Source organism: Alosa sapidissima, chromosome 5 (assembly GCF_018492685.1).
Source record: "Alosa sapidissima isolate fAloSap1 chromosome 5, fAloSap1.pri, whole genome shotgun sequence".
NCBI lineage: Eukaryota > Metazoa > Chordata > Actinopteri > Clupeiformes > Clupeidae > Alosa > Alosa sapidissima.
This window is the reverse complement of record NC_055961.1, coordinates 13861751-13885118: the sequence shown is the minus strand read 5'-3', so window position 1 is coordinate 13885118 and position 23368 is coordinate 13861751. Positions and strand designations below refer to the sequence as shown.

At 41.4% G+C, this 23368-nt stretch overlaps 3 protein-coding genes across 5 annotated transcripts; all 3 read left to right on the top strand.

The window, feature by feature from the left end:
- The first annotated feature begins 459 nt into the window (after nucleotides 1–459).
- rnf14 (ring finger protein 14) lies at nucleotides 460–6142 on the top strand. Its single transcript, XM_042093213.1, has 8 exons — nucleotides 460–584; nucleotides 1304–1459; nucleotides 1568–1695; nucleotides 1822–2334; nucleotides 3172–3400; nucleotides 4849–5021; nucleotides 5254–5384; nucleotides 5491–6142. Exons 2-8 carry the CDS (start codon nucleotides 1309–1311, stop codon nucleotides 5558–5560), a joined length of 1395 nt encoding a protein of 464 aa, XP_041949147.1. The 5' UTR covers nucleotides 460–584; nucleotides 1304–1308; the 3' UTR covers nucleotides 5561–6142.
- Nucleotides 6143–6670: 528 nt separating this feature from the next.
- Nucleotides 6671–11933, top strand: endou2 (endonuclease, polyU-specific 2). 2 transcript variants are annotated; one of them, XM_042093230.1, is made up of 7 exons: nucleotides 6671–6789; nucleotides 7623–7763; nucleotides 8190–8295; nucleotides 8897–9018; nucleotides 10684–10796; nucleotides 11227–11380; nucleotides 11594–11933. In XM_042093230.1, the coding sequence occupies exons 2-7, from the start codon at nucleotides 7662–7664 to the stop codon at nucleotides 11843–11845; spliced, it is 849 nt and encodes a 282-aa protein (XP_041949164.1). In that variant the 5' UTR covers nucleotides 6671–6789; nucleotides 7623–7661; the 3' UTR covers nucleotides 11846–11933. The 2 variants fall into 2 exon arrangements, with proteins under 2 accessions (XP_041949164.1, XP_041949165.1); XM_042093231.1 differs by lacking the exon at nucleotides 6671–6789 and adding an exon at nucleotides 7137–7222.
- Nucleotides 11934–12122: 189 nt separating this feature from the next.
- Nucleotides 12123–22994, top strand: LOC121709662 (NEDD4 family-interacting protein 1-like). Of its 2 annotated transcripts, XM_042093242.1 has the most exons (9): nucleotides 12123–12310; nucleotides 14386–14473; nucleotides 15111–15241; nucleotides 16260–16310; nucleotides 16648–16735; nucleotides 17905–18029; nucleotides 19176–19242; nucleotides 21155–21260; nucleotides 21424–22994. In XM_042093242.1, exons 1-8 carry the CDS (start codon nucleotides 12281–12283, stop codon nucleotides 21256–21258), a joined length of 684 nt encoding a protein of 227 aa, XP_041949176.1. In that variant the 5' UTR covers nucleotides 12123–12280; the 3' UTR covers nucleotides 21259–21260; nucleotides 21424–22994. The 2 variants fall into 2 exon arrangements, with proteins under 2 accessions (XP_041949176.1, XP_041949177.1); XM_042093243.1 differs by lacking the exon at nucleotides 16260–16310 and having other exon boundaries at nucleotides 12125–12310.
- The last annotated feature ends 374 nt before the right edge of the window (nucleotides 22995–23368 follow it).

The following is a 23368-nucleotide window of genomic DNA, read 5'->3' as shown; positions in this document are numbered from 1 at the left end:
TCTTTGAGAGTGAGTGTCATGGTGATGATGGTGCAAATGAGTAAGTGCAACAGTGCAAGAATAAAGTCTAGAGACCAGCATAAAATAAATATGGACATATAAGAGAGTAGACAAGGTAATATAGAAAAACTATATCAGTGCAAGAATGGGTTGACGTAATAGGGTTACAGCCATTATACAAGTATTGAGTATAAAGCATTAAGTATTAAGTAGAGGTATAATAATAATTGTGGCCACAATCTGGCTGTGGGATGGATGGAGGTTATGCATATATGTGCTAATATAGCATGCAAACAGCTTTGTAATAGTCGATTTGTTAAAGCAGGGATGCAGTGTCAGATGACAGCACATCCTGCAAATGTCAAACAACAAGACAAACATATTTACACGTCAGATGCAAAGATGTAATGACGACACAGGCCTGATCTAATTTTGAATTTACTAAGTAACTCCAGTAGGTGGCAACGTTACATTACGGTGTTACCAGCACTGCTGTCACCAGGTCGAGGGTCGGGACGAACAGCTGCCTTGCCTTCCCTGGGAAGCAGTCCCACCGGCTTCGCTATATGAGGGCCGACTATAGGGTAATTAAGGTCTTATTAACATTTATGCTTAGTAATAAGCGACCGTATGACACCAAAAATCATCGAATATATGTCCTGTCTGTCTTTTGAATGATATGGGGTGTTTTAATTCTAACGTTAGATAAGTTAACATTTGACTAGCGAGGGCTTACCTTCAGCTAAGTTGGGATAGCTATCAAAGTAACGTTTAGTTACCTTGGTTTGATTGAACGAACTGCATATTTTCTAGGCATATTGACACAAGTACTGAAATCAAACGTATACTTAATTTTACTCTTTGATACAGCTGGCTATCAATCCATTTGAATTGGGATAGCCTTGCATAGCTAGCTAGCTAGCATGCTCACTGTCTATGAGCATGCTATGCAGCGACGTTAGCTATGCTAAATTATGTCACAGAAGTTTGTGCTTACGTCAAGTTAAGCTATCGTTGTATTGCTGTTGCCACATTTTAAATCATCTACCTGAACCACGCTTAACTAATCATTATCTCTAATAATAACGTTACACAGTGATATTTCAGTACTTCAGGTTAAGCTAGAACTACCAGCAAGTTACACTTGTTTTTGTCTGTCATTGATGACGTCAAAATTACATCAAGCAAGATGAAATCATGTACACAGTTTGCATAGGTTGCACTTGCATGTAAACTACTTTACCGTTGAGGGCGCACATTATGCTTTATTTTATGGAAATACTTGTTCTGTGTTGACTTGTAGTCTAAATGGCGGATGCTCGGGAAGAAAGGGAGAATGAAATGCTTGCTTTAGCAAGTATTTACGACGAAGACGTTTTCCGCAGGGCTGAATCTGATGATCAGGGTGAAGTACACTTGTGTCTGGATCTTCCTCCTGATTTCAAGTTGGTTTTCCAGGGTAACGAGCTGCTACTATTCTGACGTTTCAAGCATATACTCATACACTTACACTCAAGTCTATGCTTAAGTACTATACATGTCATAAAGGTGTTGAATTCTTTCACAGGAGTGGAACAAACACATGCTGTCTCTTTCTTGCCTCCTTTTGTACTGAAATTTGAGCTACCTGAGGATTACCCATCATCTTCCCCACCAATCTTTACACTAAGGTCCAAATGGCTACAAAAGACCCAGGTGAGGTGACATTATTGTTCCATTGGCAACACCTATACACCCATTCCATATAGCTCACAAAAATAGTTTTTATACTCAACATAACACCATTCCTTTTTACATTCACTCTCTGTTAAACACATGTAGCTGTCAGCACTCTGCAAGCGCTTGGATGAGCTGTGGGAGGAGAACGAGGGCTGCGTCGTCCTTTTCACTTGGATTCAGTTCCTGAAGGAGGAGGCGCTGGGCTTCCTGGAGATCCAGTCCCCTCTTCTGGTGGTCACGCATGGCAATACTCAACACAAGAGCAAGGCCACGGGGTCAAGCACAAAGCAGGAAGGAGTCACGCAAGAGGATACCCCAGACAGCTGTCTTGACCCCCGTGCCATTGTTGACCTGGACCATGAGCATGACCTCGCCGCCCAGCTTCTCGACTTCAACGAGGAGCAGTGGCAGAAGGTGTTCAATTTGAAGATGTTGAACTGTGGCATTTGTTTCATGGAGAAGCTGGGTGCAGATTGTCTATACTTCAAGATTTGCAATCACGTCTACTGCAACGAGTGCATGGCTGAGTACTTCACCATCCAGATTCGAGATGGAAATGTTCAGTGCCTTTCCTGCCCTGAACCCAAATGTACCTCTGTCGCCACGCCTGAACAGGTATCAGATGTGTGCTTGTTTTATTTTTAAATTTATGTTCCATGTGTATAACTGTGCTCATTTTTTGTTTTCAAGTGCAAAGCTTTTAATTAATACCATTACCTCTGGAGTATCTGCACATAATGCAACATAAAAGATGTGATACTTGTGAGATCTACTAGCAAATCTGCGGTTAGAGCTTGTGGTACTAGATCTGACCTATCACTCTTTGTTTGATTTTTTTTTTTTCTGATTCTGTTAAGAGATAGCCGTGTGTGTTTAGTGTAGGGCTTGAACAAAAGTCTGCATGGCCAGCAGGTCTCCTGGGGTGATAACCTGTCCTGTGTTGCCTTTTGAACTTTGTCCCCTGCTTAAAAGGGCAGATATTTGTGCAATGTATGTATTGTGTAGTGTGTGTAACCTGTGTGATGCTAGTTCACCTAAGGCATATTGTTTTGTTTACAAAACAATATGCCTTAGGTGTTTACGGGGCGGTGGTAGTAGTGGTAGTGTAGTGGTTAAGGAGCTGGGCTAGCGTGCAGTAGCCTGAAAGTTGTCGGTTCAATTCCCAGCTTCCACCGTTGTGCCCTTGAGCAAGGCACTTAACCCCAAGTTGCACTGGGGACAATGTGATCCTTTGTAATATAGCTGACATATGTCAGTCACTTTGGTCAAGAAGTGTCTGCTAAATGCAATGTAATAATAATATAATATTGTAGTGGAGGAGTTTCCACTTTCACTGAATGCACTTTTAGGGTGTGCACAAAATTGAATTTGTGTGTGGCACCAAATCAGTTTGGACTGCCACCTTTACTGCTTTGTTGCCACTCTCCAGTATGTGTGCTGTGTTCTCTGCAGGTGAAAAAGCTGGTTGGAGAGGCCGAGTTTGCCCGCTACGACCGCCTCCTCCTGCAGTCCAGCCTCGACGGCATGCCAGATGTTGTGTACTGTCCTCGCACAGTGTGCCGAACGGCTGTTATGCTGGAGCCGGAGACCAAGTTGGCCATCTGCCCGGCATGCAAGTTTGCCTTCTGCCACGTGTGCAATAGGGGCTACCATGGCGTGTCTGCCTGTGAAGCTAAGATCGGTGAGGACCGATCCCAGTGCACTCTCCATATTATAGTCAGCATATGCAGCAGCTTGTTTACCAAGTTCCCTTTTTGTCCTGTGCCTGTGCATGAGGCAGGGCTGCACAGAAGTATCCTGATAGAAGATTAGTTAAAGCAGATCCGTAGCAGCATGTCCTAGCACTTTATCGAGACACTAGGGGCCCTATCATGACATTCTAAAGTGCATCGTCACTCGTCAAAAGTCTATTCAAATTTAGTAGGATGTCCAGTTCACATTGGGAGGGGTTTCGTTATCAAACGTGGAGCGCATGGCGCAACAAGGTCTTCCTAGGTTTTTTAATCAGTCATATGGGTGTGTTTGGGGCGTAACATCATTTTAAACCAATGAAAATGACATCTGTCATTCCCTTTAACGGCGCAACGCGCGATATGTCAAATAAATGCATCGGTATTTTGGCATTCAACGGCGCATTTGAAGGAGGCTGCTTGCGAGACCGTATGGAATAGTCATTCTTAAACCATGCTTTACTAAAGCGTAGCATAGCCTTCACGCATTTGCACTCGTCTATTATTTGAACTCATTGGCAAAGTGAAACTAACTTCACCAAGGAGTCAGTCAACGACTAGACAGTTATATGCAGTTACTTTCACTATTGACTGACAATGGGTTACCACCGAAAACATAGGCTGGAAAAAGCAACACTTACCCTAATATTGCTCAAATGACTGAATAAAACAACATTTATCCTGCAGAGGAGTTGCTTATATCTCGTGACAGTGCGTCTTCAGCTGTGCTCCATACGTGTCTCTCGCCTCTCCCCTAATCACTTTTAACCGTCATTACCAATTTGCAAATGATGGTGAATAACTACTCACTATGAGATGTACAGTATTTCGTAATATCTTTATTCTAATTATGTTTCCCATTGTAATCGTGCAATTTGTAATGCTTTGCATGGACGTGCGCTGTTGTGCGTTCATGAATGATAGAAGGATGGTGCGTGCACCTGCCAATATGACTGTTGACATGCGCTCTTAAAATAGCATATGAACAACTCGCCAGTGACTTCTGACCAGGTTTAGGTGGTGTATGATAGCGATTTTTAGACAACGCGCCAGGCCCATCCCTAGGTTGTTAATTGCCACACCCCTGGGCGCAATGCTTAAAAAATAAACGTGCAAAATACCAAATTAAACTTTCCGCGGGTGAATAACGAGTTTTACGCCATGCGCTGGTGCCCAAAATACAGCTCTAGAGCCGCAATGCAGTTAAAGATGCCAGATGAAACACTCTCTGGCTGGTCTGGCTTTTAGCCTCAGAATCTGTCTAGTTCTTGAACAGATCTGCCCAGGTTTGCTCTCACACAAAACATCTGTCAGATTCCAGGTAGATGAATCACTAGATTGTGTGATCTGTCGGTGTCGGTGAAAGTTGTGACTGTGTCTGATATTTATGCGATTCCAGAGGACCTTTTAGCCTTGCGTGATGAATACCTCAGTGCCAGCCCCGACGAGAAAGCGTTTATGGAGCAACGCTACGGGAAACATGTGATCCAAAAGATTGTGGAGGAGTCCTACAGCAGAGAATGGCTGAAGGATAACTGTAAAAGCTGCCCTTTCTGTGGCACAAACATACAGGTGACCATTTCATAGAGTTAGCCATTACACACACACAGACACACACACACACACACACACACACACACACACACATATGCACACTCACAAAGAGAAAGAGAACACAATACAGAAGATTCTGAAGTCACCTGAGTCACCTAGTTTGTGCAGTTTGTGTTTTCAGTTTGTTATTGTCTGATCTGCAGTTTGACTGGTTTTGTATAATGGATTGACCTCTGGGGGTTTTCTGCAGAAAGTCGATGGCTGCAACAAGATGACTTGCAGCAGCTGCAAGCAATACTTCTGCTGGATCTGTCTGAATATGCTCCCCAGAGCTGACCCCTATGGCCACTTCAGAAACCGCTCCTCGCCCTGTTTCAACCAGTGAGTCACAGAAAGCCACGCACGTTTCACATGACACACGTCGTTCATTCATAAGTTATTGGGGAGAAAAACGATTGTAATCTTGGATCTGGTCCTCTTCTTTCAGGCTGTTTCAAGGAATGGATGTGGACGACGCACAAGACGAAGGCTTTTGGATCGACGAAGATGAGATCTAGGATCTCTGTCCCTCACTCTTTGTGGAGACACTAACTGCACTTTACCCAGTGTGCCAGAGTTGAGTTTCATAAAGCAAGCTAAGCAAATTGCTCACATGGAGTTGAACAAGAAAAGACTTTGAGTTCAAGCCAGGATTATTTTAGTTAACTTTGTAAGACTCTGTTCCTAATACCCAGGTGTATTCCTAGACTCTGCTGCTGCTCCTCACTTTCTTTTTTTTAAACCATGAGTGGTAAAATATCATGTTGAAGCTAAGGGATGCTCTTTGGAGTAAACCAAGTTTTATAATAGAGGTTATGGTGGATAGTTATGCTTTGTGACAGACTACACTGTTGTACCCAGTTGTTTGTTCAAAACACAATCAGTTTGGTTCAACATATCTCAGTTTTTCCAAAGAGGTTACAGTACAAAAGTAACTGAGAAGTATCATGTGATGAACAAAGGAAATAATGATTTTCAACGCACATGCGTAATTGCTTCATGAATTATCCTTTCAATGAATTATATGCAAATATATGTTTCTGTATTTTCAGGGATGTTGTGCTTCAAACATGAAGTAAATCCAAACTAAATGTTATAAATTCCTGTGTCATTTGCATTGATTCATTGTTTGATACAGTTACATACAGTTTGTTACAGTGTGTGTGGTTGAAAGTAGAGACTAATGTATGAGTATTATTGCAGGGTTCCCACGGGTCATGGAATTTCTGGAATATCAAGGAAATTTTATAAAGTCTATTCCAGACATGGAAAGTCAGGGAATTGTATCATTTTGGGGGCAAAGTCATGGAATATCAGGGGATTTTGTTGTAGCAGTTTAAAATGTACTTGCCAAGATACATTAATACAAACATATTTCCATGCAGAATTCATGTACTGTACATCTCATTATTAGTTTTACTGCTTGCTTAAATAGTTGTGGTTAGCCTAACTGTGTTTATTCAATGCCCATTTATTTGATACAATTCTTGAATGCTACGCAGCTACTCTGAAATCATTGGTCGCTATATTGTACCATTCATGTCATGGAAATTCAGGGGTTTTACATTTCACTTAGAGTGGGAACCCTGCTATTGCTATATGTAATGTTTGCTGATAGCCTGGTTTCACAAAGTCTGCTTGTATTGGCAGGTTGTTGCATGTTTTACCTTTTACAAGGCTTTTATGAATCATTCAGCTCCCAATTCCACCCATCATCGTATATACCTCTCAGCGTCATGCGATGTAGGTAGGTTTGGCCTGCATTTCTAATGAAATACTACCGGTGTGACATCGGAGGTTAGACCTGTGGTGTGCTGAGACAGGGGCGAGGGTTGGGGGCAGAGTTTGGGAGGGCAACATTGTGCCTGCAAATGAACAATACCCCCCCTGAGAGGGACAAAGACAGAGTTTGCATTGTAGCGATAGAGTCAAAAGCACTTCAACCCATTTTAATCCCTTTGGCTAGAGTTGCTGACGCCGAACAACCCTTTAGAACAGCCTAGCCTCATTGGGTAGGACAGCCAGCCGCACTCAGTGTCTTTCCCCCCCCCCCCCCCCCCCCACAATACTACGCCAGCAAATGTAACTGTTTTCCCTTGAGATACTGCCAACATTCAACCAAGACAGTGCAGGTGTGTGCTACCTCAGTTCTGACCTTTCCCTGCAACTAGAGACCAAAGGTAATTTCAACTATAACTATGTTTGTGGTACATTTCTTAGTGTGTCTTGAATGCATTAATCATAGCCATGATCTGTTTAGAGTATTATAATAGCACTTTATTATGTAGTGACACTTGGAAATTACTGTTTTTTTGTAAAGAATTGTTCTTCATATGTGATGTGGACTTTAAATTGGAAGCCTATAGGATCTCAGACACATGTTACCCATGTTATCTACCTGCTGATTCAGGTGCTTAGATGCTCTGTGGCTGTACATAGTTTCAGTGGTACATCTCAAATACTTTGTGGGTGACCCTCTTTGATTGACACTACTTATTTATTGAGAGATCTTAAACAACAAACCAGCTCAACACTACCAGGCCTTTGGAACTCAACGTGTTTCCCTACTCTCACTTCAAGGAACCCGTCACACTGGAGCCCGAGCCTCAGTGTAACATCATGATTGAGGGCGACAGGGAGCTGTCTGCTATGGTGCAGGAGCTCTGGGATAACGACGTCAATCGTCTGAAACCAGGGACCGACTACCGCATCTCACTGCAGGTTGGGTACCTATTTTGGATTTATTTAGATGTTCTGGTTCAACCACTGAGTCCGTCATTTGGCAAGCGGGCACTCTAGGCTGTTTATTCCTGTGTGATGAATGCGGCAATGTCGGTCTGTTTGTTCACTGAACAAAAAGTCAGAGGTCAACATTGATCCAGCTTCGGTCTTTCGCTTAGCATAGCCACTGGAAGCATCAGAACCATCCATTCTTTGTCGCCATGCCCCAGAAACATACATACATGCACACAATCCAACAAATAACCCATGTGGTATAGGAACATGGTTCCTAGTGTGTTTTTGTATTGAAATGATTGTAAATTAACCAATATTATAGATAAGCAATAGATTGTATGATATTGTGAAACAAGGTGGTGGGCATACTGGGCAACTAACCAGAATTTCAACTGTTCCATTCTTCTGCAGGGAAAAGCGGGATATGTTAGGTCTATGAATGATGACCAAGATGGGATTGGGTTTCCTTTGTTCTCATTTGTTGATGAAAACATTTTCAAAAAGGAGACCTTCATGGGTAGGAGTTCAACGTGTGAAACAACTGTTTAATTTGATCCCTCCAGTCAAAATTCTGTTCTGAGGGATTCACAAACCAACCTCCAGTGCAGGTATATCATTGGGAAAACAATGGCTGCACATACAGCATTGCCTCAGTGTAATGGTTAAAGCAGTTCATGCTGACATTTACCTAAATGTAATTATGACGGCTGTCCATGCTGAGCCGAGTAGAGTCAGTGGGAACAATCAAGTGTTTTCTTTCTCATCAGATGTTCATTCTTTCTCTCTCAGTGTTATATATTCTTTGTTGAGGAGAGAAAAAAGTACATCCTTTGCCAAATCTGACATGGAAACCATGTTATGTAGTTGCACTGACATTAGTACCATATTATGTAGATAACTGTCTTCTTCTGTTCAGTTTGTCTTTAAATGTACATTTTTCTACATCAGTGGATGTAAATTAATGTGCCAACATTATGTATGGCACTATATACCTTTCTTAGTTACTGTATATACAAAAGCTGCCTAACAGAAGTCTGAATATGTCAGTTCTGGTCCATGATGCAGCAGATTGAGCATGTCTGCCTCTTCTCTGGTCTGTTTGTGATGTGTCTTAACAGCTTTCATCTCGTTGTTGGATAACTATGAGAGCGATACTGGAGAACCAGAGATTGTTACCCCGGAGGAGGAGGTTGAAAATCACAAATTCCTGGATTCTATTATAAAGACGCCGACCATGAAGGTAGTAGCCTTGTCAATGGCACACATACACACTGCACGATGTAAAGAGCTTTGACTAAAAGACCATATCCAGTTTCCCTCATTGTGCTTTAAGCAAAGATTGGGCCGTCATGCAATTTTTGTCAAAAAGGGATTAAGACCTACTTCCAAAACATTCAAGGACTATGTTTGCATGGCCTGTTTGACACTGTTTCCATCCAACAATTCATGTTTTGATGTTGACCTCTGTACTGTCATGCGGTGGGATTACTTTCTGCAAACCATTCATCCATAAAATCAGATATTTATTTGTCCCCACAGTCTGCATTGGGCTCATTATCAATTCTTGCCTACAGACCTGTCATCTTATGTAGTCCTAAAGATCAAGTATTAATAGGGGGCATGTAGGAATATGTACCAGATTTAAAGTGCTTCACTAGTGTAGTTAAACAGTACTACACAATTATAGGATTTAAAACAGTCCATTTGCATTACAGCATTGAGAAGCCACTAAAGGGTCAACTACCATATTTATTTGGCTCTGTGGTGATTTTATATACGAATCAATGAAGACTGGGTGAAAAGTCAGAATAAGGTTTTATTTACAATGGTACACACTAAGGCAGATGCCATGGCTTCATATAAAGATATACCTACCTCTCTAACTAGAGCAGCTATAAGTCGGAGTTTAAGTGTCCTGTTTAAGGTTGACAGGATAGGGTGTTACCAGAGAAGGTTGAAGCGTTAGTAATCAAGGATCTTTAGTGTCACATACCGGGCCCAGCTTATGATACCCATACATCAGAAGACTTTGACAAGATTTGGGAAAGATTGTAGAAAGATTGGAGTCTTTTAACTAATGCTTTATTCAAGCTTTACTCAAAAGACTAACATTTTTTAAGAATCTTTCCCAAATCTTGTCAAAGTGTTCTGGTGTAAGGATGGCTTTACATGGACCACACTGAAACAGCTGCATTAGTAGGGCACATTTATCAATGCATTCTTGCTGATGTTGAACAGATGGTTTGATAGTGTTAGTGACACTTCGAGACGCATAGAAACTCAGGACACACATAACCCTAATTCTAAAAAATGTAAGGATATAAACTATATGTAAAAGAAATACATGAATAGAATGCACATGAAATATATGAATATACAATATAACAGTTTATTAGCCTAAGCACAAAACTTAGGATTTCATTATACATATAGTTAAGAACAAATTGTTCATACCCCTGGCAAATATCGATTTAATGTTGTAAAATGTTCTCTTGACCAGTGTGTTTGTTCTGACTGAAAATGACACTGCCACATGCTATAAAAGGTTGTAAGACAATGTGGGAGAAACATGGAATAAAAAAGAAGCGTTTTCATCTTTTTTTGAAAAATGGCATCTCCAAAATTATTCATTAAAAATCTAACTGACATTTTGCTTCCTAAAGCAGTTCCTGAACTGAGATAAGATAGGATTTCAGAGCTAGGAAGTTTCTGTAATGAGGCCTGTCCTGATGGGCTCCCATGCCCCCCCCTAATGCATATATTCCAGACTTTTCAAGGGCCCCTCCCTCCCCTTGGGGCCCTAATAATCAGTACTGGTTTTACCCCCAGTCCGACACCCCTGCCCAAGTATGATATTATTTAACCATGTATAGTATATTCACTGCTGTTGTTGTTATGGTTCTAGATTGCTCATAAGTACCTTGTGGAGAAAAACCTGTCCCCCTCGGACCTGACAGCATTTAAGCAGCAGCTGTATCGGATCTGGTTTGAACTCTACGCAAGGAGAGGCTCCAGCAGGTTGGTTTGCATAACAAACTTACTTTACTACAATATAGGCTACTAGTGATATACCAGAAAAAGACTCTGATAAATATGCTTCGGGTGAATTGTTGGAGGCTGAAGAGTTAAGGAATGTACCTTCAGGGTGCCAGTTAAACATGTGAATGCAGATGATGGGATGATTAACATAGGTATATGGAGAAGATCTTTCAAGCACTTTTTATTGTAGAGGACTGAGCAATTAGTGTTCTAAAATCTTTGATGGCACATCTTGCAGTTCAGAGTTCAAATTCAAAGTTCTACTATAATTGTCATTATAAGCTTCATAGCTATTAACCTTAATTCATATTCACAGTCCTAGAACATTTCAGAGATGAATTATACTGTCGATGAGCTGTTCACTCCAGATTTAAAAAAATGTCATGGCATTTTACCTTTATTACTTCAGGCCAGACTCCTCAGGATTTGAGCATGTATTTGTCGGTGAGACTCGTGGTGGACGCACAGTCATTGGATTTCACAACTGGATTCAGCTGTATTTGCAGGAGAAGCTTGGACACATTGACTACAAAGGCTACAGTGTGAATGCACACTCTCCTCAAGTAAGACTCTCTCTCTCTCTCTCTCTCTCTCTCTCTCTCTCTCCTTGCTTGAATATCTATACCTTCATAATGCCGACAAACCTGTTTGTGTATCCCATTTCTTTCTCTCCATCATTACTCTTTTTTTCAAATCCAGTCATTATATTAGATCCCCTTGACGAGGTGTTCTCTAATGTCTCATCCCTTCCGTCTCTCCTCTCTCTTTCACGATAGCCTGATGAGAACAAGCACATCATGGCTTTACAGTTCAGCTGGAAAAATGGCATCAAACCTAAAGGCAGCATCTTCATCGGTGTCAGTCCAGAATTTGAATTTGCCCTTTACACCCTGTGTTTCCTCACCTCACCTAACGAACGAGTTAAAGTGTCCTTCAGTCTCTATGAGGTGGAGATTGTCTGCCACCATTACAACCAGAAGCACATTGGAACCACGTTCCCTATTCTTTTGAAATATCAGACAGTCTAGACTCAATCTTTGACATACACTAATGGCTAGATGTTAAGAACATTGTTTTTTGTATTTTTATTAAAAAATAAAAACGCAATGAACCTTCCCAGGGTGTGTGCATGGTCTATTTTTTGTATTTACCTATTTGGAAAGTGAGTTGATTAAGTTGTGCAGCAGGCTATGCAGTAGGCCGCGCCTAAACCCATCGGATAGACATGCACAACTGGATTGACTGCCTTCCGTGTAGTTCTGTAGTGTCGCCTGTAGGGGGTGATTGTTTTGCTTCTACTTGGAGGTCTACTTGCGGAGGAGACGACGGAGAAGCAAATGCGTAGGAGGATCAGTCGTGGGACGTGAGCCTCTTGTCGTCCCTAATATAGTTTATGTAAGATTTCGCTGCCGGATTTTTCATCATAAAAGGGGAAATCTGGCGATTAACCAACATATCTGACGATGGCTGAGTCAAGTGGAAGATACCAGCAGGTAAAACGATGTTACGCTTGCTGGAAAGAGTGAGATGTTCATTCGTCTTTTCTAATGAGCGTTACTCACTGTTGCTGCTCCTGATATGATATGAAACGTTAGGCCTCATTGTTTTGGCAAGCATGGGATAACGTAAGAACGTTAGCATAGTAATTGCATAGTTTCGTTGGCTACCTTATGATATGTATATAAAAAAGTACGTGCAGTAAATGTTGCTAAAATCAACACTAAATATCCAGTGTTGTCATTTCATCTGGAATTCGAAGGTTGGCTAAGTGCTAATAGCTGAGGTTACAAGCTAACGCTAGCTCAGATAAATGGAAAAGCGAGCTAACTTAACGTAGCAGCCAGATGACATTTTCTTTTTTGGAGTTGGCGATAACGTTACTTACAAAGACATCCGGTTAGTTAACGTTTAGTTACATGTATGCGTTGTACATAGAATATGGGACAAACTTCTCACGTCAGATTTAAGACAGACTAGCTAATTAATAACTGAACTAAGCTTAGTTAGCTAAGCTAGCCACTCAGATATCGCCAGTTAGTTGAACACATCACCTTAACGTTAAAGCTGTCCGAAGGTTTGTGTTAACTGTTAACCACAGTGAACATACGTGAACACCTATCTTATTAACTTATAAAGCGTTGTCGTTTGTGGCCGTGTATTGTAGTCTTGGCTGACAATGAAGGTGACATAGTGCTACAGCTAACTCGTTAACTGTAATTGACGACAAGTGAAAGTTAACGTTAGTTAACGTTAGCTGCTACTTATTCAAGGCGTCAGCTAACATTGCCTTGTAATTTTGTAAGGCCTAGAAGTGTTCAGTGTTCTTTTTCTGGACAAAGATGAGAAAGCTCCCCTTCCTAAGTATAGGCTACCTCGGTCATAGGTGACAACCTAACTTTTGAACATATAACGGTAACTGCAAAGACCTAACATTAGCTGATTACAGTACTAGCCGATTACTACTTAGTCAAACTGTTAACATGATCTGTTTCAAAGTCTGTCACTGTCAACCTGGTGTGAACAGAGGAATGGATTTAGTAGGGCATTACGTTGGATTAGTCGTGTATTGTTTTGATAGTGAGGCAATGCAACTTGAGACAAAGAGTTCTGTTAGTCTTCTGCACATAGGAAATAGTGATGAACTAACTTGTAGCCTATGGATTATGCGAACATCTAGGTCAAGGTGCTTTATGCTAGTTTAATTTTGATTAACGTCAGCCGAATTCATTGTCTTATCATGCATATTTGATACGTTTCAGTAAAGAACTTGCCATTTTTAATTTATTGATAGACTTGTAGGCTTCTTATTCTCAAACTTTAGATCTTTGTACCAGTGCTTATTGTGTTCTTTTAATGTATGTACCTACCCTGAAACATTCTAGGAATAGAAGTGTTTAGCTGATTAGCTCTAGACTATGGGAATATACCTAAAAAAGAATCACAATGCTCTCTCAGAAATTCAAATTAGGTGGGCTTGAATCAATCAATCAATCAATCAATCAATCAATCAATCAATTCTTTGTCATACAAGTCAGGAATGTAGTCCTGTCAGACAGAGTGACGAAAAGACATTTAGTTACCACTTGCCATTGGATTACTTGTGGAACTGGTTGACCGAGTAACCTAAAACAATGTAAGACTTAGCAGTTAGCAATTAACATTCAACATCAGCATTGCAACATTGCATTAACAATAATTGACCATCAATGTTTAGGTTGTTTCAGCTCAAAAAAAATTGGGTTTAGTACTAAATGTCATTCTTCAACTTCAAATGAACTGTTTCCATCACTGTCTCAACAACACTATGAAGCTGAGTAGCCTATGTCCTTGCTCCTTAGCCTCTGTCATCAGACCATCTGTAAAAGTATTCAAAAACACTTTGCTTGTGGAGAGTTTGCTTGAGAGAAGTTTCAATGTATGTTGTACATTGTAGGTATTAGCAGACACATGGTACAGAGTCACTTGGAAACACATGCAATTCTCAGTGACTCTATCGAGGATAAAAGAAGGGGAGATGGAATGTTGAAACTGCTTTAACAGTAGCCCCTGAATCTGATTGGTTTTCCAGCTGCCCAATGAGGAAGAACCAGAGGATGCGCCACAGGTTGCCGCTGATGCCCCTCCCCCATACAGCAGTATAGCTGCAGACAGCGCAGGTAAGTTATGTGCTAACATGGTGAAAATGTCAGACCCCTCTGTCATATTACTTCAAGACTACACTTAAGTTTGGTCAAAAGTTGTCCTAAGACTCATTGGAGAAACACAACAGACATGTCTCTGTTCCTGTGCTTTGTAAGCTATCTCACAATCCAATCAAATAGCAAACACAGCCATAACTCCACCCTTTGACAAGTAGTTAGTTAATCTGTCGTTAATTGTATAAGCGCTATAGCCATGTGAGGAATGAGCTTGAGTGGCACTTCTAGTACGCCAGAAACTGAAGTTGCTTTGTGCTTCTAGCCCTAGGGCTAAACTGTAGGCGCTACTGAAGCCTGGAGTATACATAGAGTGCAAGTGCCTCACAAAAAAATAGATATAGAAGGCTGATCTATCTGTTTTCTAATGTTTGTGGCGTATACACACCACTGTTACACCGGGTGTAGCCTGTTCCATTGATTATAGTGGAAGCTAATTGTTGCAGCTTAGGCACACCTCCTGCTTTAGTTGCATGTCTGGTGTTGCTGACCTACAATGACACGTGAAGGAAAGGATGCTGGTGTGGATGTCAAAAATAGGCCTTGTACCATAAAGCAGCTGAAGAGTCACGCTTTAGTTCTGTTCTTCTTTCCTTAGCCTATTTTGATTACAAAGAAGATGGGCCATTCCCCAAGCCTCCATCCTACAACGTGGCCACAACACTGCCATCCTATGACGAGGCAGAGCGGCTCAAGGCCGAAGCCACCATCCCCTTGGTTGCAGACAGAGTGAGTTGAATCCCTACTACTCCTTCTTCACTTATCCATTGCCACCACCTCAACAGGGAAGTCCACCCAACATCGAAGCATCTGACCCACTCAGATGCATGACCAATAAACTCAAAATCAAAGTTTCAAGATGCTGAAGATTCATCATGTATGATAAAAAGGCTGTTGTGGAGTTCCCTCCTCACTGTGTGTGATTGATTGATAGATAGATAGATAGATAGATAGATCTCCAGGGGAAATTCAAGGAATTGTGTGGGTGTACCTGCATGCTTTTGTGAGGTTTGTCTTCATTGTTGATGTTATATAGACTGGTATGTAGACTGTTTAACATGACGACACTTCTCAAGCACATATTGCTTGACCTTGCATAATGCTTTGTCAATGCTAGTTCATTGATTGTGGCTAGCATACTGATTTCTGCTTAAGCTTAATGTCATTAAGTATTCTGTAATTCTCTGGGTGTGCCTTTGACTTTGGCTCTGTGGAGGCGCTAAAACAAAGTTTTTCAATTATTTAAAAAACTGAGGTTGTTCCCATAATTTGTCACCACACATATGTATTGGCATCACACATAAAGTGGCATTCCAACTGGTGATCAACCTGTCACTCTCCACATAACCTCTTACCAATTAATTCTTTTCCTTTGGTAAGGCCAAATGATGTTGTCTTGAGAGACATGGGTCGAAGACTGTTCCACAGGGCCTCTACACCTGTGTGTGTGAGGTATAGACCCTTTCAAGAGAGTTCCATTATCAGCATCATAGTTGGCCCCACAAGACTTCCTTTTTAACATTCCATATGTTATCTTAATGCAGAGGAAGTAGATTGGGGCCCAAATAGAACGTTCAAGCATTGTTTTTGTTTTTATTGTTGAAAGGGTCTATTTTGTGCACAGTATGTTTCTTTTCTTCTTTCCCCCTCTCCCTACTCTTTCTCTTACTCTCTCTGTCTCACTCTCTTTTGCCTGCCCTGTGTTTTACACTGGTCTGTTTCTTTGCCTCGCACTGCTTACGCTCAGAGCCGGGAGCGGCTGACCACTTTCGATGATGTAACACGCAGTGCACTGGAGGTACAGTACCAAAGTGGTGGTGTGTGACCTGTGTGAGACTGGTGCCTGCGGACTCAGCCACTACTGCTGCTGAGAGAACTCTAACTAAGAGAGATGTTTAACTAGCAGGCTATAAAACAAATTGTCACAACTGAAATGTTACAGTATGTTTGAATTGCATCGTTTAAAACATGTTATCCCAAGGCAAAGACATTGCTGGAGTGACTGAATATTTGTTGCTTTGTGTAATCTTATATGCATTGCATCCTTTCAGTAAACTTTGAGATGACTTTCTATGATCATTGGTCTGTTTGTTGTAGAGTGTAACCTCTTGGTGTCCTGTGTTGTCTGTTGGCAGGATGACGACTTTGCAACCAGGGATGATTTTGATGACGCTGACCAGTTGCGGATAGGGAATGATGGCATCTTCATGCTGACTTTCTTCAGTAAGTGTGTGTTTAGAGTGTATACAGATGTGGCTGAATTTGGCATCCTTAAAGACTATTGAAAACATTTCTTACATTTTCTTCCTTAAAAGTGATGAAATTCAAAGCATTTTTACCATGTGTATTCCTTTGGTATGTAAGAGAGGAAAGCAAAGAAAGTTGTGTATTTTACATAGATATTCTAAAATGGCCCAGACAGATTTGTTGGTAAGAATGGTTAAGGGACAAGCAGTGGTCTGTTCTGAAGTGGCCCTCTGTGAGTCTAGACCTACAGTACATCTCTAGAAAGAGCTGAAACATGCAGTCCGCGGAAGGCACCCTTCAATTTTAGATGGCTGGACCAGTTTGCTCTAGCCTGGCTCCACCTGCCTAGTGTCTCTGCTCATTTTCATTTCACTGAGATACAAGCTACAAGATACTAAAGGGGAACGATGTCGTTTTGAAATTGAAAGTGGCTTTTGTAAACGGTTATAAGCAACGCCTGCAAACATAATAAAATTGCTGTCGCTTGAATGTGAACATTTATACAGCAAAGGTAAATACATTGTTTCCTGACTGCTGATGCGATTTATTATCAGTTTGTAAAGGTAGCTTGTAAAGGCGAAGTAGGAATCCCTAAACAATTGTTACACTGTTACACTGGACCAATGATTTCAAAGTTAATGCAAAGTCTACACCCATTATGATGCTAGGATTGGAAACATTTACCAATTGTGAGTACCCAGACTTTTTTCAAAGTCAATCTCTAATTTGGAAAAATTGGAATAAACAATGATGAATGCTGATTACTTTTGCGAGTTTCAAATTATTTCAAAGAAAAATGTAGTTATTTTTTTTTCTTTTTGTCGAAGGGTACCAACCGTTGGCCACGACAGTAGTTCTGACTATTAAAGAGACTGTCTGCATCCCTTCACGGCTTCTTTGTTGTGTATGGACCCTTTCAAGAGAGTTCCATTATCAGCATCATAGTTGGCCCCACAAGATTTCCGTTTTAACATTCCATATGTTATCTTAATGCAGAGGAAGTAGATTGGGGCCCAAATAGAACGTTCAAGCATTGTTTTTGTTTTTATTGTTGAAAGGGTCTATATTTGTGTGCTTCACGTCTATGGTCAGTCTATGTGTGTGTGTGCCTCTCGCGCTCAGTGTACTTGGGTTTGTCGTTTCAGTGGCATTCCTCTTCAACTGGATTGGCTTCTTCCTCTCCTTTTGCCTCACCACCTCGGCCGCGGGCCGCTACGGTGCCATCTCTGGGTTTGGCCTCTCACTCATCAAATGGATTCTGATCGTCAGGGTAAGACTGGCCTAACCTGGTTTCCTTACCATAGCACGCTCCTGTTGTCCCACCACTTGCCAGTGTCAGAAGCCTGAGCCATATGCGCTGTAGAGAAGATAATGGAGTTGGTGTGGCCTGTGGGGAATGGTACATTAAGGCTACATCTGCATTATGTATTCCATATACAAATGTATCCAACACACTTTTATTACGATTCGCCCTCCCGTCCACATTCGACCATCGTATCAGCGTCTCCAAAGTGGAGCAATTTGGATCTGCTGGAGACCCCGAACTCATTTTGCTCCACAGCCGTATCGGATGGATGTGGAAGGTGTGTCAGTACTGTGTTGCAGAACCATCTGAAAAGAGATGACGTACAAGCCCATGTACCCGTCCCTGATTCGCTGTGCTCGTTTCACATGGCCATGCTGCTTTTCCGTGCCCCTCACGGTTGTTCAAGCTATCTGTTTAAAAAGATGTAGCCCATGAACAGCGGGACTAAACGTACTGTACATGCATTCATACATAGCCTATCCTCGTTAGAAGAAGCTAACTTTAAACATAATTATTAGTGTTTGTGTCATTCGTCGACAAAACTACCTGGCATTATAATGTGAATTCCTATAAAGTAGCATGCAAGCTGTCTGGCAAAAATGCCCCTTTTCCCCCCAGTTCTCAGATTTTATCTGATTGTTATTTCTTCCCTTGTACCCATACCTGTTGACTGTGCGTTTGTCATTTAGGTTTTTTGTTATGCAGGTTTTTAAGGCCTCCCAACTGATATAGTGATTCTGGACGTGGATCGGATTTGATCCGAAAATCCGTGTCAACTGATTTGGTGTAGTGTAGCTGTAGCCTAAGTTCAGATGTTAGGACCTCGTGGTGATCCCACAACATGTGATTTATCTGAGTGGTAAGCAAAAAAGCGACATAGTGTGCAATAAAGGTTTCCTGAGAGAGGGGAGAAGTGCAACAGGGGTGGCGTGTCATGAGTTGTCCATGTGACCAAAGAAGCTATCTGCTGTCAGTAGTGACCACAGTAGTACATGGTGTCTACTTCATGTTTTTGTTTATTCTAATTTATTTTGTTGTCTCATACAACCTGCTCCCCCCCCCCCCCCCCCCCCATTCCCCACCCATCCCTTTTCTATTTCTGTTACTCAGTTCTCAGCGTATTTCCCAGGCTACTTTGATGGCCAGTACTGGCTGTGGTGGGTGTTCCTGGTTCTCGGTGAGTAGAACTGATTTGGGCCTCGTTGTTTTCATGGAGGAAAACTCTAATCTTTGTCATGTGTATTAAACTTAAAGACGTGGCTATCAGAATGCCTCCAGAGATCTCTGTGGATGAGATAAAAAAAAACACATTCAGAAATAGGCTCATGGTCACAGTCCTCAGCATCATCTTTAGTGCACATGGCTGTTTTTAGCCCACTGTGAAGGCATTTCTGAAACACCGTGATGGGACCGACAGATTCCCTTATGTCCAGGCTTGGAATTTCACCATTCTGGGGGCAAGGCCACTTGGCCTTCAGTTGGGCATATTTGGTGGGGGGCACAAAGGCCAAAGTTAACTATACAGTAGTAGCATATAAAAATTATCAAAGTTGTATTTAGTCTATTCACTGCAGTAGACCTGCATCACTGTATGAAACATTACAAAAACATGAAACATGACATATTACATAGAACTGTAAATCATCTGATCATCTAATAATTACAGATATCTAGGCTATAACATTTATTTTATATTTGGCCTGCTATGAAATCATGTATTGAACAATTTAAGCACAGCTCAGCTTTAAGAAACTCAAATAGCCTAGATGCATGCTTAGCATGTTGTGATCATTAAGGCTACTGTCACAAACTCTGCTGTCCTCTGATTTACCAATATCTAGGCGATATTTGTAACATTTAGTTTGTATTTGGCCCGTTATGAAAACATGTGGAACAATTTAAACATATTGTTAAACTTAAAGCCCAAATTTGGAGACATCCATGCATGTCGAAATTTACTGCAAATTCAAAACTGGATTACTCTGGAACGGCTAACTGTACAGGGGACTGCTTTACACCTTTGTGTTCGGTAAGGTCTGCTGTTTATTCTGATATATGGTTTGTCATGTGTTAAAAGAAGGATTCGTGAAGTATTCCACCGAGATGAATGGGTAGGGAGATCATGGACGCATGATTAAATTGAATTATATTTACTTTTCTCGCGAACTGTTCAACACAGCAATTATCGGCTAACATCGTTTAAAAGCTGAGAAAAGGCTCTTTTATGTGACACTTGTGATGTCTGTGTGATGATGAGTAGGCTAGGCTACTTCACGAGTAGTTCAACTGAGAAGAATGGGTGAATTTGGACGCACTTTCTTTTTTTGCGCTGTCACTTTCTCCACTGCGTAAAAGACTAAATTAATTTGCGCTGTGAATGCTAAGATTATTTTGACAGGCCACAGGCTAAATAAAAATAGCTATTAGTAGGACGCAAAGCAGAATATTAAAAGAAGGGGGCACCAAGGCCACCGTGGCCTGTAAACCTCTGATTTTCAAAGGGGCATCACGGCCAACGCAAGGGGCCGTGGCCGCCGTGAAATTCCTACCCTGCTTATGTCCATTCCTAAAACTACCATCAAATAGCTGTACTAGGCCCATTCCAGATGCCAAATACTATGCCCAGATTGGTGAGGAGCCTTTTAGAAGCAATTCAGATGGGTACCCCGGTTTTGACCTGATAACTTGCACACGGTACAGATTAACAGGCGTACTTTAGAACTTCTAATAGAATACGTGTCATGGTTTATCCCTTAAGTATACTGTTTTTGTGCCTTTGAGTGAAAAATGAGTTTGACATTGAAATAGTAATGGAAAAGGATAGTATTTATAGCCAGACTACATTAAGATTATACGTATTTGTATGGGCAGCTTGTTACCACTTCCTCCTTTTAAGATGATTCTGGTTCAAACAGAAGGAAGCAGCCTGTATCCTAATTAGTTTTTGCTTTGTCAGGCCAAACAGCAGAAGGATGTTTACAGTGCACTGAAGTACACTAAAAAATCGGTTGGCACTGTCTTCTGCCTAACTGTCTCTAACAACAACCACAAATAAACATCTACTGGAACCTCTGACATCTGCTCCACAGGGTTCCTGCTTTTCCTCAGAGGGTTCATCAATTACGCAAAAATTCGCAAAATGGCAGACTCCTTCTCTCCCCTGCCCCGCACTCGAGTCCTTTTCATCTATTAAGGGTAAAGAGTCACCTGTCTATCATATTTAAACATTTATGTCTTATGGAAGCTAGGTTCTTCTGGTAAAGTATTTTAAAATATGCGTTAAGAGACAAACTTCTAACTTCTTATTCAGATCCCCTGTCCTTAAATCTGTATTCTGAGGCTCTGTGTTGTTTTGCAGCTGCAAGTTGCCATGAAACACGGAGCTACTGGCAGCCTTCAATGAGACTTGTATGCTTCAGAACAGCGTTTAAACACCTCTGGAAAAAAAAGAAGAAAAACAAAATGTGACAAAGAAAAACAAAACAAATCAAGTCCAACTCTGTAATTTGCTGATAGAACTTCATCCCTACTGAAGGGAGGGAGATGTTCTTTCCGGAAACTTGCTGTTTCCACAGGAATAAAATGATTCTCTTTCTATGTTTCTAGATGTATACCAGTACAGTGAATGCTGACAACTCTGTAACTCATCCAATCATTAGTTGTTAACATTAAGTGCTATTTGCTATCAAGTCTGTGAGGTTAAAAAAAAATCAGTATGAAAAGAAAATAATGCCTTATGTATATGATCTGTTTGTAGTCCTGGCATGCACTTTGCCCTAGTTAGCCATTAGGGGGCAGTATTGTTTTGATGATTTTTTTTCCCCACGTGCATTGTGGTACACTGTTAACATGGAGGTGGGATCAAAGTGAGTTTTTTGTTGGAGGCAACATGAGACAAATTTGTAATGTCTAACAGTGCTGTTTTCTTGCTTTCTGTACATTACTTCAGTTGCTCATCTGAAGCTGTTACTTGCAATGAGGTTACTATGACCGGGAAGAATTTGCCCTCGTGTTTAAAGAGCACAAATGAAATTATGTATGAAAGTATACCTATGCCAAGCAAGTGATTGAGAGATCTATTGGCTATTCTTCTGTACTTATTCTCCATAAGTCATATGGAGCTTCACATTTGTTTGCCATCGATTACTGTTTTTGGGCTCATCAGTCTTCTCTTTGACTTTTTGGATGATGTAGGAGGGCAAGAGGAAAGCCAGTACTAGGACATGTGACATAAGACAAAAGCTTTTTGCCAGGTTTTTATTGTGATTTACATGATATTGCTTTTTGTCAGTGATCTGTTGTACATGCCTTGTCAAGGTTTTTATAGTAGTTCATATCATGATGAGTTTTGAGTGGTAGGGTTGATGTAATAAAACAGCTTTGATCGAACATGTATTTGCAAGCACAGTGCCGTGCTCCCCCTCCACCTCTCTAGAAATGTACTTTAATCTTCAAGTTTCAAAGCCTGCTCAATGTTAGGTACAAGGCAATCTGAGTATACATTGGCAAAGTAATGTTAAAACATAAAATAGGGAGTAGAGTTGTGGGTACGATAATGCTCCAAGAGAGCAGGGATAACTTTCTCTTCGCCAAACTTTCCCGAGGCACTCTGAAGTGGACGGACGGCTCTGCCGCCGCGTCTCCTCTCGTCCGTGAAGGTGTCCTCCCTGTTGTCCCCGTCTCCAGCCTCCAGCACAGACGCCTCTGAGGGCATCCCCAACTGCGACGGCAGCCGTGGAACTGAGCATGCTTTTTACTGTGACTGTGTCGTGAGTTCTTATTTCACTTCCTCCTCCTCCTCTGTTGCCCTGCCTGGTCCAACGTGGAGGAGGGCCCCTGGGCCTTGGGCGTGCAGGAGCGCACGGATACACACATGTAGACGACTGTAAATACCATGTCAATGCAACTAAAGATCACTTGTGTTGCCAACCTTTTGGAGAGTGTGTCGTCTTCTTGCTCTCTGTGTTTGTATTGGTTTGATGTGTATGTGGTGATAAGCTGGTGGTATCTCAATTGTGGTTTAGTGCGAAACCTGGGCTTTGCTATAGGTGAATGAAGCCACAGAGCTTCCGAGTTTACCAGGTTCCAGGTAACGCGGCTACTTACCTAGGTGTGTAACTACGGTAAACCACATACTTGAAATGCACCCCTTGAGTCTGAAGTCAAGATTAATGTGCTGCTGAATGCTCAGAGCATGTTACATGGATGTGGATTGAATGTCTACATTTGCAGACTAGCAGCAGTTGAAAACAGTATTGCTTACAGTGTAACTACTCGCTAACCTCTATTGGTGCTATAGGCCT